Below are 15,902 nucleotides of genomic sequence, written 5' to 3'. Positions count from 1 at the left end.
ATAAGAAAATATATCTCTAATAAATCATTTTGTAACCATAAGAAAAAAGCTTTTTTGCCTACTCAGGAATCCTCTCAGAGTTCCCACAGAAGTTTTTGGGCCTCCTCCAAGCCAGCTAGTACAACCCCCAAGATGTCAGGTCTGGGTTTGAGGTTTCCTAACCTCCTTCCACTTCCCACAGCCTCTCCTGGTTTACCAGTACTTTTTACTTCAATAATTAAAGGAGCACCTCTACATGTACTATCTCATTTACTCATAACAATTCTGTTGAAAAAGGGGTATCTCCTTTTTATAGATGATGACAGAGCACTAGAGAGGTTAAGAGCCTTGCCCCAAATCACACAGCAGTAAGTGGCATTGCCAGGATTTGAATCCTGCTTATTTAACTCCAAAATTCATGTCCTAAACATGGCACTGAAATACCTGATTTCCAGCAGGTCACAGGATAAACTTGGCAATGTTGAAGTTAAGCTATGAGTAGAGCTATGTGACAAATCTGGATATGAAAAAAAAATTAAAACACGTAGACAAAGTTAGGGATTTCCACACGAAAATATAACTTGTCCTAGAGTAGTAACAGCCAGGGACTATTCACCAAACACCAACCTAGGCCTGGCATTTATTTTACCTCATATTTCTATAAGGTAAGTAGTATTAACCCTGTTTTACAGCTTCCCCAGTTTTAGGGAGACTCAAGAGCTGATAGTTAAGCACTTTGGACCCAGACCGACCTGGGTCCACATACTGACTTTACCTCTTACCAAATATTCCAAACTGGAAAAAAGATTTTCTGTAACATGGGGGTAATCTGTAAAATAGGGATAATAATATCCACTTAAAAGGCTGTTGTCGGGCTTCCCTGGTGGCGCAGTGGTTGAGACTCCGCCTGCCGATGCAGGGGACACGGGTTCGTGCCCCTGTCCGGGAAAATCCCACATGCCGCGGAGCGGCTGGGTCCGTGAGCCATGGCCGCTGAGCCTGCGCGTCCGGAGCCCGTGCTGCGCAACGGGAGAAGCCACAACAGTGAGAGGCCCGCGTACCGCAAAAAAAAAAAAAAAAAAAAAGGCTGTTGTCAAGCTTAAATCATATAACAGGTGAATCCACCTAATCCAATGCTTGCCGTATGGTAAATGGTAGCTTACTACACTAAAGCCAAAAGAGATGTGGTAATCTGCTCGGAGACAGACATACCTAGTTATATGATAGAGCCATGATAGGAACTCAAGTCTGTGTGATTTCAAAACTCCACATTCTTTCCATTGTACCATTCTTGCAGGATACCTTAAATCTCAATCTTAAAATATTTTTTCTAAGAGTCCAAAGTTCAGACTTTCCAGATTAGCATAATTGTTAATATATTGCTATTATAAATCTTATACAGGGACTTCCCTGGTGGCGCAGTGGTTAAGAAACCGCCTGCCAATGCAGGGGACACGGGTTCGAGCCCTGGTCCGGGAAGATCCTACATGCCACAGAGCAACTAAGCCCATGCACCACAACTACTGAGCCTGCGCTCTAGAGCCTGTGAGCCACAACTACTGAATCCCGCACGCCTAGAACCCATGCTCCGCAACAAGCCAAGCCACCACAATGAGAAGCCTGTGCACCACAACAAAGAGTAGCCCCTGCTCACCACAACTAGAGAAAACCTGCGTGCAGCAATAAAGACCCAATGCAATCAAAAATAAAGTAATTAATTTTAAAAAAATTTTTTAAATAAATAAAAGTACATCTGGCTGAAGTCAGATTAAAAAAAAAAAAAAGGAATCCGCCTGCCAATGCAGGGGACACAGGTTTGGTTCCTGGTTTGGAAGACCCCACGTGCCACTGAGCAACTAAGCCAGTGTGCCACAACTACTGTGCCACAGTGTGCCACAACTGTGCTCTAGAGCCCGCGAGCCACAACTACTGAGCCCACGTGCTGCAACTACTGACACTCACACACCTAGAGCCTGTGCTCTGCAACGAGAAGCCAAGCCACCACAATGAGAAGCCCGTGCACTGCAACAAAGAGTAGCCCCCACTCACTGCAACTAGAGAAAGCCTGCCTGCCCAGCAACGAAGACCCAACACAACCAAAAAAAAAAAAAAAAAACACTAATACATACTCATAAAAATATAAATCAACCTTATTATACCATACTGAATTAACTATTGTTTTATTTTTTTAATCTTTTTTCCATTTTTTTCACAATGCCATACAGCTCTGCATTTAAATCTTCAAAATTTGTCTTACATCATGAAAATTTTCTCAGTATAAAACATAAAACCAGAAACATGGTTTTACAGGCCTTGCCTCAATTTCTGATGCTGCCTCCTGTTCCTGGCAGCTGCCCACAGGGAGGGTTCACAGGTAGGGACCAAAGTAGGGCTAAGCACGAGCCACCTTAATGCAACCTTGGATCTGAGAGCCCAGAGGATGGCTGGGGAGAGGGGGGTAGTAAGGGTGGGGGTCAGGGATTGAGACTTGGTCTTGTTGAACCCACCGTGCTCACCTCAGAGAAGCACTGAGCAGGAACCCAGGCTACATCAAAACTGCACAAGATCTGGGCAGCACAGAACATCTCCAAGACAATCGCCACATCACAGAATCGTATCTATCTCACTGCTGACAGCCTTGTGCTGAACCTACAACATGAAGTGTAGGTCACTTCCCTACACCCAGGGAAGTGACAACCTCATCAAGGGTAAGAAATGAGCCTGGTGACCCAGAACTCGGCCCCCAGAGAAGAAGTGGATCTGTTTCTCCCCTGGTTTTTCAGGAGCCAGTTCGGGGTCCAGCACACGCCCACCCTGCCCCCAGCAACATGTGATGGTCCCCTCAGCATCTGTCCTCCCAACACTTCTTGGAATAATGAGAACTGACCCATTTTCAGGGGAATGACTTTCCTCCCTATGTTGGCCAGGGGTGTTGGGACTGTGTGATTTCTCAATGATTTCCTAGTGTTGGTTGTTCCTCTCTTGAGGTTGGGAAGCCACAACCACCATCCCAGGAATTAATAAATTTTTATTACTTAAGCTGAAAAAAAAAAAGAAGGGGAGGAAGGAAGGAAATTTACAGTGTCTGCTTATTTCATCAAGTGAAAATATCACAATTTGCTTAACGTTTACCATTTACTTGTTTCCAATTTCAACAAATTCTGCAATGTACATCCTTTGAAGGGAATCTTTGCATTTCTGATTTTTTTCTTCAAGACCGATTTCTATGAGTGATATTCCTGGGTCAAAGAGGATAGAGAGTTTAAAGGCTCTCAATTCCTCGAGAATTTCTGAGTCAAAGAGGGTGGACCATTCAAAACCTTTCAACAAACATTACCAAATCACTTTCAAGAAAAGTTCTAATTCATACTTCTCACCAGCAGTACAGAAGTGCCTGGCTCACATTAGTAAAAAGAACTCTGCTTTTTGATTTAGTGAGAAAAGTTGCGTTTAAACTTCTATTTCTTTTTATAGTTTAGTTTAAGATTCTTCCCTTCAATTTATATTTCTTCTGCCTGTTTCCCATCCTTTGCTTGTTTATCAGGGTGTTACGCGTTTTGTCCTTGGAATGTTGTTTTTAACAATACAAAAATACTTTAAAAAAACAAGCAAACAAACTACTGGTTGCTAGCTCATGACTGCTTAACACTGGCAGAGGCCCACAAAGTTGCGCTCACCCATTAGAGAACTTACATGGAGGCAGGTAGCCTTTACGCCTCTTGGCGGAAGCAAGACTCCCACAAAACTCTAGGGCGGGAGTTGCTGCAAAGGCATTGGCTCTCCCAGCCTGGGGAGAAACGTCTCGCGGGATCTCAGCCGCCCTTAGGGCCTCTGACCCGACTACAAATCCCAACATGCAACGCGCCTCAGGGCCCGAGCGCTCGAATGAAGGCTAAGGTCCAAGGTCATGTGTCTCTCTGTGTAAGGCGACCGGTCATCTCTCCCACGCCTTTTTCTGCCGCTTTCCACCTTGGCCGCCATTTTGTGCGGGAGGTTATAGAACCTCTGAGTCAAGCCGACTCTGTGATCGAGCCCTTCAGGGATCGGCCAATCGGAAGCCAGATCTCGGAGGAAAACCCCGCCTTTACCCGCACGGAGGCGGGAACTGCCACGAAGCTCCTGTGGAGAGAGAGGAAGAAGCTGCGGAAGACCAATAAGAAAGGAGGACTCGAGGATGTTAACCAATGAGGGCGCGGGGGGATTGCGGCCAATGAGAGTGGGGGTACCCCCGGACACGTGGGCCGGGGAGCTGAGCGCTGAGTCCTAGAGCTAAAGCCCGGAGGTGAGTCAGTCACCTTGAGCCGGGCGAGCGCTGTGTTCCGAGAAGGGGCAGCAGGGCAGTGGGAGTGCAGGTGACCTGGGGCCGAAAACCAGCTATCGGCAGGGATGTGGCTGGGTTGTGTGGTGGGGCATTTGCCCCTAGGGCCGGGAAAGGCAATGGCCGTCTGTAACCTTAACAATTAATGTTAGTTACCAAGGGTAATGAGCAATTTACTGTCCCGGCTGAGGCGGGCCGTGGACTGCTGTGTGAAATGGGCAGGACCCTGAACGGCACCTACCTAGTTTCCGCCTCCCCAGTCTTCCCGGCAGATCATCCTCTTTGGGTATCATTTCCCGGCTGGGGCTCGGGCCTCCTTCCTTTACTTCCGATCTCCGTGACCTTCCTTTGCAGACCTGTCGCGCTGAAAGTGGTGGAGAGGGTATTTGCGCTGTCCCTCTGACCTCTAATGGCCTCCTCAGCTGGGGCATGGTTCGAGGAAGACCGTGGTCCAGGGAGGACGGGCGGGGTGAAGGGGACGACGGAAGGTCGCGACTGTAAGCAAACAACCAGGCTGTCAGTGGATTTTTTTTTTTTTTTTTTCCTCTGCAGACCGAAAAAATGCAGACCACCAGGGCACTACTCATTCCTCCTGCTCTGGTAAGCTGCGGCTCCCGGGTGCTCTGTAGCGCCAGCTGTGGGAACCATGAGTGTTTAATGAATGAACTGAGAGGAGCTTGGCATTCTGATGATGTTGCCCCTTTAGCGAAGCAGTAGGATGGATGCAGTTAACCCCTGATTATTTAAGCCTGTAAACCAAGCTATCTTGGCTTTGCAATGTGGTCAGAGTCTGGATCTGACCTTTACCCCCAGTCTGACTTGGCCATAGTTAGCCCATTGAAACAGTGATTTTCAACATTGGCTGTACAATGGAATCATCTGGGGAGCTTTTCAAACTCCTGATGCCCAGGCTGCACCCTATGGGAGTAGAATCCATGCATCTGTATTTTTTTTATAACGCCCCAGGTGATTCTAATGTTCGACCAAGTTTCACAACTGCTACGTTATATTTCTTGAAATAGTTCAAGAAAGCCTTGTTACAGGAGTCTCTGCTTAGGTGACTGTTTCAGGAGCCTCACCAGGCTTACTGGCTCACTCCATTCAGGGTGTATAACAGTGACTACAGTTTTAGCAAAATAAGATTTTCCCCTTCTGATTCCTTTGGTGGTCTGGGTACAAACCCTTCCTGTACTTGGTTTGATGTTAGTGTGGGTTTTTGGTTTTGTTTTTTTCCATTCTGGGATATTGATGAAGGGCTGTGCTCATAGAAGTGAACTTTGTTACCCAGTTTTAAATGGAAGGGTTGCCACTGCTGACTACACCAGGGTCTCAGGACAGCTGTCTCTGGTGTGGGCATATCTGGTAGCAGCAGTAACACATTAATTGACCTTGAAATACCTTGGACTTGTTTTATTTATAATATTTGTAGTCATTTTTGACTGAAGCTCAGCAGTTAGGGGGATTTTTTGTTTTGTTTTGATTTCTTGCCTGATTTGGAGAAATGTGTCTTTCTGATTTTATAGATCCGCTCTTGTACCAGGGGTCTGAGCAGGCCTGTGTCTGCCTCCTTCCTGAGTAGGCCAGAGATCCCATCTGAACAGGTAAAGGAGATTGGGCCTTAAGAATTTCCCCAGACTAAGTTCCTTTAAGTTTGTTCAGTTGCCTTTAGGCCAAAGTGGGAGGAGAGTCTGTGGTGCTTTAATAGTTCTAAGTACCTCAAGGTGAGCATTGTAGGTGAGAAACTTGCAAAAGTGAAATTGGGTTTATCATGAACCCCACGAAATTTCCCTAGTCCTGTCTGGAAACGGACCCTGAGACTAATTCCAAGCATGCTCTGCAGTCTGAGCGTTCTGTACTTGCTAAGAGCTTGCCAACAATTTCCGAGCTCAGGTGGGTGGGGTGAGGGGTGGAGTCAGCCACCTGTCCTTGAGCCTCACTATCTCCCTTCTTCCGCTCTTTCCTTCTCTACTTCCCTCTCTCTCCCCCTCCTTCTAGCCTTCCTACAGCAGTGTCCCACTCCAGGTGGCCAGGCGGGAGTTCCAGACCAGTGTTGTCTCCCGGGACATTGACACAGCGGCCAAGTTTATTGGTGCTGGGGCTGCCACAGTTGGTGTGGCTGGTTCAGGGGCCGGCATTGGAACAGTGTTTGGCAGTTTGATCATTGGCTATGCCAGGTAAGTTGTGGGGTGGCCTAGAGCGTCTTCTACTATAAATTCCATCTTATTTGGAGGAAGCCTCAGCAAGAGATCCTTCTAGCTTTGTGTTGATTTCATCTACCTCCTGTTTTCTCAGAATTTAAATATAAGTTTCCAGTCTGGCTCACTTAAACTTACCATGTTGGTACTCTGCTTGCCTGTCCAATCCCCAGGATATATGCAAGCTAGGCCCTCTCCCAGTTTCAGCACTATCCATTCACCTAACCTACTTGAGTCCTCCACCACCCATGACCCATACCCTCACCCCTTCCTTTCCCTGTCTCTGTCCCCGGCAGGAACCCGTCTCTGAAGCAGCAGCTCTTCTCCTATGCCATTCTGGGCTTTGCCCTGTCTGAGGCTATGGGGCTCTTCTGTTTGATGGTCGCCTTCCTCATCCTCTTTGCCATGTGAGGCTCCATGAAGGTCACCTACCCACCCCTGCTGCTTCGACTCCAGGCCATGCCCGGTGCTAGAGTGTGCTAAGCTTTACCATTAAACACAATGTTTCTCTAAACTCATATGCCTGCGCCTCTGTCCTTTGCCCTTGGGGAGGACCTTCATAGAAAGGTGGGACGAGGAAATGGGATTGGGTCAGGAACCACTGGTGATTAGGAACTTCTCAGGGCTGAGAAGTAGCACTGCCATGACTGTAATAACATCTCCCACAGGAGGGAACACGGATTTGTCTAATGATAATTGGTGCTTTTTTCCCTTCAAATTTACTGTAATAATATGTAACATTTTTGAGGGGCTTAATTTGCACCAAGCTCTTTACCAAGTGTTTTGCATTTTTTATCTCAGCAACACTATGAATTGTAAGTGCAGTTATTATACCTGTTCTGCAAATGAGGGAACTGAGGCTTAGGGAAGCAAAATAACTTGTCCATCATCACAGAGCTGGAAAGTGGCAGAATTGGAGATTCCCCCCCCCCCCCCCCCCCCGCCTTGGGCCAGCCTAAACCTTTACCTGCTGTGCTGTGCCATCTATTTTCATTTTGGCCACACAATTAAGGTGGCACAGATAGGGAAACTTCGTCCCAAAGAAGTTGTATAGCACGTTAGAGTTGGAGGTGGGCCTCCATCTGCCTGCACTTAGCTCCACCTGTAAGTTTCATTTCCTTTCTTAGAGTGCCTAAATGTTCTTGAATAAAGCAGATGAGGGACATGGTCTGTGTTCTTGGAGAATTTACAATCTTAGCTTTGCTAGGGATGAAAACAGTGTTTGGGGGCTGCGGGGTAGTGAACCAACAAATGAATTGCTTAGAGAGCTCCTCATGGTATCATCCTGTGCTCTCAGTCTGTGCCCAGCAGGTGCCCCCCACTTGGCCTGACGTGGGACTGATAACCCAGGTAAGAGAAAGCTAAGCTGATATATCCACAGAATGAACTCAGGGGTGCTAGTAGGCATGGTCTATCTCAAATATGGGACCCATTTTTTGAAAACCCGATACTTCAACTTATTGCAAAAGTCTGAACTAGTGAAACCAAAATAAAATTCCTAATAATTGTTAACACCTTCTAGCTGAAGGGCAGCTAGTAGGGTTAAAACACCAAAAAATGTGAGTCAATAAGAATGGATTCAATTTAATGCAATTTAAAGACAGTTATGGGACTTCCCTGTTGGCATAGTGGTTAAGAATCCGCCTGCCAATGCAAGGGACACCAGTGCAAGCCCTGGTCCGGGAAGATTCCACGTGCCACGGAGCCGCTAAGTCCGTGCACCACAACTACTGAGCCTGCGCTCTAGAGCCCGCGAGCAACAACTACTGAGCCCGCATGCTGCAACTACTGAAGCCCGCGCACCTAGAGCCTGTGCTCCGCAACAAGAGAAGCCACCACAATGGGGAGCCTACGCACTACAACAGAGTAACCCCCACTTGCCACAACTAGAGAAAGCCCGTGCGCAGCAATGAAGACCCAATGCAGCCAAAAATAAATAAATAAATAAAGATAGTCGTGCAGTTATTTAGGTGTTAAGCATCCTCCTAGGAGTGTTGGGGAATGCTGAAAAATCAAGAGTGGAAACAATACTGAACAATGCCATAAATTATTGAACACGTGGGTACAGAAGCTATGTGCTATAGAAGAGGAAAAGCAAGGAGGCTAGTGTTGGTTGTAATAACATGAGCTAACATTTGAGCACTTGTATGTCAGGCATGGTGGTAAGCATTTTCAATGAATAACTTCAACCTCCCTATGAAATAAGTCATTCTGTAGGTAAGGAAAATGAGGGAGATTCAGAGAGGTGAGGAATCCTGTGAAGGTCATACGGCTGGTTAGTAAAGCTGGGATTCAAACTCCAGAACCTGTGTTCTAATCACTGTGCTGACTCATCCAAGATTCAGTGACATGCTCAAGGTCGTACAGCAAGGCAACGATTTCAATCCGAGACCACCTAACATTCAACAATCATGGTCTTCTTCCACAGGATCGCTCACCCTTGGCACATTCCCGGCCAGATAAATCATTGTCTGATAATGTTTAGCAACATCCCTAGTCTCTACCCACTAGATGCCAGTGGCAACCTCCCCTCCCCCAGTTGTGACAACCAATTGCCAAATGTAAGATTGACAAATGTCTCCTAGTTCTGGGGCAAAATCACTCCCGGTTGAGAACTGTTGGTCTACTGTAACCTGCTACTTGTCCTCTTAGTCTGTTCACCTTAAGTAACTCTCAAGATTGTCCACAGCAACCCAGTGATAGAACCTGAAGCAGAGCCCAGGAATCTTAGGGCCAAAGAGAAGGAATCAGACTGAGGTTGAAGTGGCAGCTGAGGTATCACCAAGGGAGCAATGGATTAACTGGTAATGCTGTTATGCAAATGGATGCAGTAACCTTTTGGGATGTCAGGCTGGCATCCTTGCCAGGTCACTACCCTTTGGTGGTAATCAAGGGGCAGCCCCCAGGGAAGATGGTTACCTTTTCCTTCCTGTGAAGCTCCAGGAACTTATTTTTTTCCCAAGGGGCTGGTAAGAATTTCCCTTCATCATGCGTTCCAAACAGCTTTGGAATTGCTGGGCTTTCAAATCCAAATCAGCGGGGTTGGGAATGTGGTTGGTGGGCCCATGGAACTCTAGAGTCAAGAGAGAATGTGCGGGACTTCCCTGGTGGTCCAGTGGCTAAGACTCCGCACTCCCAATGCAGGGGGCCCAGGTTCCATCCCTGGTCAGGGAACTAGGTCCCGCATGCTGCAACTAAAAGATCCCAGGTGCCGCAACTAGGAGCAGCCAAATAAAGAAATACTAGGAAAAAAAAAGAGAGAATGTGCTCCCACCCGCAAGCAGGCAATTAGTCCATTACCATTGAGATTCTTTATCTAAGCTCTATGGCCCATGGATGGGACCATTTTGCTTACCGCAAAATATTTGTGAGTACATACAGAGGTGCACTGTTCTTGGGAGAGGGGTAATGACCAAAAAAACACTGAGTAACCACTGCCTTAAGAGTTCAGCAAGGTGGCAAAGACCATAAACTTGGGAGTTAGAGGGGAGTGCAAATCTCAGCCCTGCCATTTCCTAACTATGAAGTTAATTATCTCTCTTGAGCCTTGATTTCCCCATCTGTAAAATGGGGATGAGAACAATTCATAGTGATTGCGACAACAAAGTAAGATAATACAGGTAAATGTATGCAAATAATGATAATATATGTAATGTATACATGTACAGTATTTTTAATATACATGTACAGTATTAATTATATGTAATATAAAGATGTATTGAGTACGTAATGAGATAACACATAATACGTGTATTATTAAAAATTTTAATATAGCTATTACTTATAATCAGAAGCCTCCAACACCCAGTCCAAGTTCTGATTTTTCCTTTTAGCCCCCAATTTGTGACCTGGGTGGGAACTCTTCATCTATTCCTGGCACTGAGCCCAAGACAAAAGGCTAGGCCCTGGAGGGGAAGGACTGCCCCAGAGAGCAGTGGGACACAAGACCTTGGGGAAGAGGAGAAGGATCTTCACGATGTATCTATTTAGAAGGTTGAAGCACAGCAGTGACCTGAACATCAGGATACTTGCTGGTCTGTGTCCTGGGGAGAGTGCTTGCCAGGTTGCCATGAGCAAGGTGCTACCAAACTTTGCTGCACTGAGAGATGGCTCAATGCAGTCCAGTGTGCTGGGGAGGAGAGAGAGGCTTGGATCCAGTTTCCTGTCGGAACACAGCTTGGTTGTGTCATCCATCCCCAGAGGCCATGGGAGTGGCTTCAGAAGGCACACTCTTGCGCTGTGGCCAAGCTGCCAGGGAAAAGCAGCCAGGTGTTGCCTTGAAAAAGTCAGTGAGCACTGGACTAAGCAATGCCAATTCACAAAGTTCTGCTAGCCTCTCCCTGGTCCTTCCTTTCCCAGTTTAGAGGCCTTCTGGAGTTCCCTTGGGCGTTGGTGAGCTGGTCCTTCAAGCAGCTGCAGCCCTTTAGACCTTGAGTTGAAGATTCTTTGTACAAGCTTGGCCAGCCCTTTGGAAAGAAAATGGGCATTTCTGAGGAAGAGGAGGTGAAATCTTAAAGATCCATGGCCAGGGGAAGGGCACCTGGCTACCAAACACTTCCATTGTCTTTACCATTTCTGCAATACTCACTGAATGTCAGGTCCTGGAGATACAAGATAGGTGCTCCATGCTTACTGCCCTAGAGGACGTCATATGTAGTAGCTAGACAGATGAGTAACCAAACTACTAAAATAAAAAGCAGGGCTTCCCCGGTGGCACAGTGGTTAAGAATCCGCCTGCCAAGGCAGAGGACATGGGTTCGAGCCCTGGTCCGGGAAGATCCCACATGCCGCGGAGCAACTAAGCCCGTGAGCCACAACTACTGAGCCTGCGTGCCACAACTACTGAAGCCCGCGCACCTAGAGCCTGTGCACCTCAACAAGAGAAGCCTCTGCAATGAGAAGCCCGTGCATTGCAACGAAGAGTAGCCCCCGCTCACCGCAACTAGAGAAAGCCCACACCAGCAATGAAGACCCAATGCAGCCAAAAATAAATAAATAAATAAATTTTTTTAAAAAGCAGTACGTGCTATAATAAAGGTATGAATTACTTCAGAGGATGGAGTAATTAAAAATGACTAATAATATTAATAATATGCCTGGGGGTGTTAAGGCTTGGCAGAGAAAGTAATATTACAGCCAGGCTTGAAGGTAAGAATAATAAGAGTTAATAATTATTGGGACTTCCCTGGTGGTGCAGTGGTTAAGAATCCGCCTGCCAACGCAGGGAACACAGATTTGATCCCTGGTCCGGGAGGATCCCACATGCCTCGGAGCAACTAAGCCCATGCGCCACAACTAATGAGCCCGTGTCCCACAACTACTGAGGCCTGTGCGCCTAGAACCCATGCTCCACAACAAGAGGAGCCATCGCAATGAGAAGCCTGAGCACCGCAACAAAGAGTAGCTCCCACTCAACACAACTAGAGAAAGACCGTGCACAGCAACAAAGACCCAATGCAACCAAAAATAAAATAAATAATTTTTTTAAAGAGTTAATAATTATTGAACACAGGACTTCCAGGACTTCCCTGGTGGCACAGTGGTTAAGAATCCACCTGCCAGTGCAGGGGACAGAGGTTCGAGCCCTGGTCCGGGAAGATCCCACATGCCACGGAGCAACTAAGCCCATGTGCCACAACTACTGAGCCCACACACCCAGAGCCCATGCTCCGCAACAAGAGAAGCCACCCAATGCAGCCAAAAATAAATAAGTAAAATTTAAGATAATAATAATTATTATTATTATCGAACACTTACTTTGGCCAGGTATTGTGCACATTCATCATCACTTTATCTCTTCTTTATAGCTACTATTTTTTTTATCAGTATTACTGATGAAGAATAGAAGCTTAGAGACTTTAAATAATTAGGATTTTCCCTAATAAAGGGAAAGCGTATTCCAGGTAGAGAAAATATGAGCACAGGCCCAGAGGAGAGAAGGCACATGGGCAAGTGAGGTGCCAGTTATTTGGACAGTGCTTACCACTTTGCAAAACACTTCTAAAAATGCCACACTTAATCCTCAGAAAAACCCTGAGAGGTAGTAATTATCACCATTCTATGGATGCAGAAATAGGCTCAAAGAGGATATTTGCAGAGTGGTACATATCAAAGGTTGAACCTCTTTTTTCTGGATCTGAGGTAAGTGGTCTTCTGTTCATTGTCCCATCTCTAATGGACCTTGTACCTGAAAACAATGGTCCAATAATAAGTAAGGGACCCATTGAGGAGTCCTCTCACCCCATGGGCCCCCTATGGGCCTCAGCAGTCTGTAGCCATGGAGAAGCTATGAAGTAGTGTTTTTCTTTGCGTGAGGTTACCCAATGACTTTTGACCATCTTACTAAGTAAATAATACCCAAGAAAAATTCTAGAATCCTTAAAAAATGAATGAAATATATAGTTTGAATAGGCAATAGATGTACAGCACAACATTTAAAAGGTACAAGTGTGTTTGTGTGTGTATGTGTGTATATATATATATATATATATGCCCTTTGCCCCATCTTGTCTGCAGTCAAGAGGCAACCGCTGTTACCAGTTTCTTGCATATCCTTTCAGAGATATTTAGGCATCTTTATTATAGAGTGGTAAAATGCTATACCAATAAAACATGAAATCTGTATAAAATATTGTATCAATTCATTTTGCTTCATGTTAAGTACCTAAGCTGTGACAGGCCCCATGCTGGATTCATAGATAATACACGATCTAGAGTCCGAAGAACGGGGAGCAGGAGGGAGTAGGGGGTGGAAGCAACAGGTACCAAAGGACTGTAATTAGTACAAGGTACAATGTGATAAGTGTGGGAGAGAGTTCCAAGCTGTGACAGTATCACATAGTGGTCAGAACGTTTTTTCTGGAGACAGATTTGGCTTGCTCTCACTGTGACCCATGTAAATGACTGAACCTCTGTAAGCCTCTCTTTTTCCATCTATCAGAATGGACTAATAATAGTACTTACTTCATAGGTTTGTTGAAAGGAATAAATAAGACATACAAAGCACTTGGCACAGGACTTGCCTGGTGGTGTAGTGGTTAAGTGGTTAAGAATCCACCTGCCAGGGACTTCCCTGGTGGCACAGTGGTTGGAAATCTGCCTGCCAGTGCAGGGGACACGGGTTCGAGCCCTGGTCCGGGAGGATTCCACATGCCGCGGACCAGCTAGGCCCTTGCACCACAACTACTGAAGCCCACGCGCTCTAGGGCCCGCGTGCTGCAACTCCTGAGCCCGTGTGCTGCAACTGCTGAAGCCCGCACGTCTAGAGCCCATGCTCCACAACAAGAGAAGTCACTGTAATGAGAAGCCCGCGTACCACAATAAAGAGTGGCCCCTGCTGGCCGCAACTAGAGAAAGCCTGTGCACAGCAACGAAGACCCAGCACAGCCAAAAATAATTTTAAAAATAAGATAAAATTTTAAAAATAATAATAAAAAAAGAATCCGCCTGCCAATGCAGGGGACACAGGTTCAAGCCCTGGTCCGGGAAGATCCACGTGCCACGGAGCAACTAAGCCCATGTGCCACAACTACTGAGCCTGTGCTGTAGAGCCTGCGAGCCACAACTACTGAGCCTGTGTACCACAACTACTGAAGGCCGTGTGGCTAGAGCCCGTACTCCGCAACAAGAGAAGCCACCACAATGAGAAGCCCGCGCACCGTAACGAAGAGCAGCCCCCGCCCGCCGCAACTGGAGAAAGCCCACGCACAGCAACGAAGACCCAACGGAGCCAAAAATTAAAAAAAAAAATCCATTTGTGTTAAAAAAAAAAAAAAAAAGCCCTTGGCACCTATTAGGCACTCAATAAATGTTAACTAAAAATCCAGTATTTTAGCTCTCAATAAATGCTGGCTATTATCACTCAACTCCACAGTCCCTGGCTGGAAAATTCATAAAGCTGTGAAAACAGGACTTCTTTTTTAAGAAACAAATTTGGCGGCAAAACGTAATCTAAAGTGAGGCTGGGGCTTCCCTGGTGGCGCAGTGGTTGGGAATCCGCCTGCCAATGCAGGGGACACGGGTTCGAGCCTTGTTCCAGGAAGATCCCACATGCTGCGGAGCAACTAAGCCCGTGAGCCACAACCTACTGAGCCTGCGCTCTAGAGCCCACGTGCCACAACTACTGAGCCCTTGTGCCACAACTACTGAAGCCCGTGCGCCTAGAGCCTGCACTCGGCAACAAGAGAAGCCACCGCAATGAGAAGCCCGCGCACCGCAACGAAGAGTGGATCCCGCTCGCTGCGACTAGACAAAGCCCACGAGCAGCGGCGAAGACCCAATACAGCCAAAAATAAAAATAAATAGATACAACATTAAAGAAATAAAAAAAGTTTAAAAATAAAAAATAAAGTGAGGCTATTCGTCTGATTTTGTATGAATATTCATAAGTGTACCCAAATTAATATGAATATTCATATGCTTTGCTACAGAAGTATCAGTATGTTTGGTTACTGAGTGCTGCCCGAGGTCTTGCTGGGAGTGTTAAATTATGATCCTGTACTCTTTTTTTTTTTAAATTATTATTTATTTATTTACTTTTTTATTTTTGGCTGTGTTGGGTCCTAGTTGCGGCACGCGGGATCTGTGTTGAGTCATGTGGGATCTTTCGTTGCAGCACGCGGGCTTCTCTCTAGCTGTGGCGTATGGCCTCCAGAGCGCATGGGCCCTGTAGTTTGCGGCACGGGGTCTCTAGTTGAGGTGCACGAGTTCAGTAGTTGTGGCACGCAGGCTTAGTAGCCCTGTAGCATGTGGGATCTTAGTTCCCCGACCAGGGATCGAACCCGTGTCCCTTGCATTGTAAGGCGGATTCTTTACCACTGGACCACCAGGGAAGTCCCGATCCTGTACTCTTGATAGGCAGAAAAGGGAAAGCTTTTTTTTTGGATGGCTTGTTTTTGTTTTTTTGATGGCTTGTATTTTTTCAGCTTAATCTCAGTAAAGTCCTGAGGAATCCTCCCAGGATTTAAACTCACAGCCCCTTGATTCCTGCATATTCAAGGCCTTGTGGAAAGAAACGTTGAGCTTGGAGTCAGGAGGCCTGATTTTCTTCTTTTTACCAAGCTTCTCTAGGTTTGTTTTATTATCCCTATGGCAACGCCTAGCAAAAGTGCCTGGCATTTAGCAAGCCCTTCATAAATATATATCGAATAAACTCTAAAACGAGGTAGTTTTTCACTCGTAGTTCCTGATTCCTTCCTTCCTTCCTCTTGGTCCTGTTGCAGGCAGGGGGCAATGGCAGCCTGCCCTCCGTGGGTGAGGGTGCAGGAAGGATAAATCACAGAGACTTTAGGACAGGAAGGGCCCTAAGCGGGTCAACTCCTCTACCCAGCACCTCCCCACAAGGAAGCTGGATCCCCAGTCCTACCCCTTGGGCACGTCAGAGGGTCGCTTTCCTAGATGTGGTAAATGGT

General features: G+C 46.5%; 1 protein-coding gene, 1 long non-coding RNA gene and 1 other non-coding gene across 4 annotated transcripts in view; 2 read left to right on the top strand and 1 right to left on the bottom strand.

Annotated features, from left to right (window-relative positions):
* The window catches only part of LOC137211742 (uncharacterized), a 38,155-nt gene extending 34,061 nt beyond the window's left edge, over nt 1–4,094 (bottom strand). Inside the window, exon 1 of the long non-coding RNA XR_010937194.1 lies at nt 3,673–4,094. This is a non-coding gene — a long non-coding RNA (uncharacterized lncRNA). The remainder of the gene's footprint in view (nt 1–3,672) is intronic.
* On the top strand, nt 2,125–2,410 carry LOC137213761 (small nucleolar RNA U89). Its single transcript, XR_010938383.1, has one exon. It is a non-coding gene; the product is annotated as a small nucleolar RNA U89 (small nucleolar RNA).
* A 58-nt stretch (nt 4,095–4,152) lies between the features above and the next one.
* On the top strand, nt 4,153–7,006 carry ATP5MC1 (ATP synthase membrane subunit c locus 1). 2 transcript variants are annotated; one of them, XM_067714330.1, is made up of 5 exons: nt 4,153–4,261; nt 4,850–4,897; nt 5,821–5,898; nt 6,293–6,471; nt 6,789–7,006. In XM_067714330.1, exons 2-5 carry the CDS (start codon nt 4,859–4,861, stop codon nt 6,901–6,903), a joined length of 411 nt encoding a protein of 136 aa, XP_067570431.1. In that variant the 5' UTR covers nt 4,153–4,261; nt 4,850–4,858; the 3' UTR covers nt 6,904–7,006. The 2 variants fall into 2 exon arrangements, with proteins under 2 accessions (XP_067570431.1, XP_067570430.1); XM_067714329.1 differs by having other exon boundaries at nt 4,221–4,331.
* The last annotated feature ends 8,896 nt before the right edge of the window (nt 7,007–15,902 follow it).

Source organism: Pseudorca crassidens, chromosome 19 (assembly GCF_039906515.1).
Source record: "Pseudorca crassidens isolate mPseCra1 chromosome 19, mPseCra1.hap1, whole genome shotgun sequence".
NCBI classification, from domain to species: Eukaryota; Metazoa; Chordata; class Mammalia; order Artiodactyla; family Delphinidae; genus Pseudorca; species Pseudorca crassidens.
This window is presented reverse-complemented; position numbering and strand designations above follow the sequence as displayed.

Excerpts from the sequence above, each read along its gene's own strand:
- ATP5MC1 (XM_067714330.1), top strand. The coding sequence starts at position 4,859 with ATGCAGACCACCAGGGCACTACTCATTCCTCCTGCTCTG. Across the intron at positions 5,899-6,292 it reads CAGAGATCCCATCTGAACAG|CCTTCCTACAGCAGTGTCCC; the intron begins GTAAAGGAGATT and ends CCCTCCTTCTAG. Across the intron at positions 6,472-6,788 it reads TTGATCATTGGCTATGCCAG|GAACCCGTCTCTGAAGCAGC; the intron begins GTAAGTTGTGGG and ends TGTCCCCGGCAG.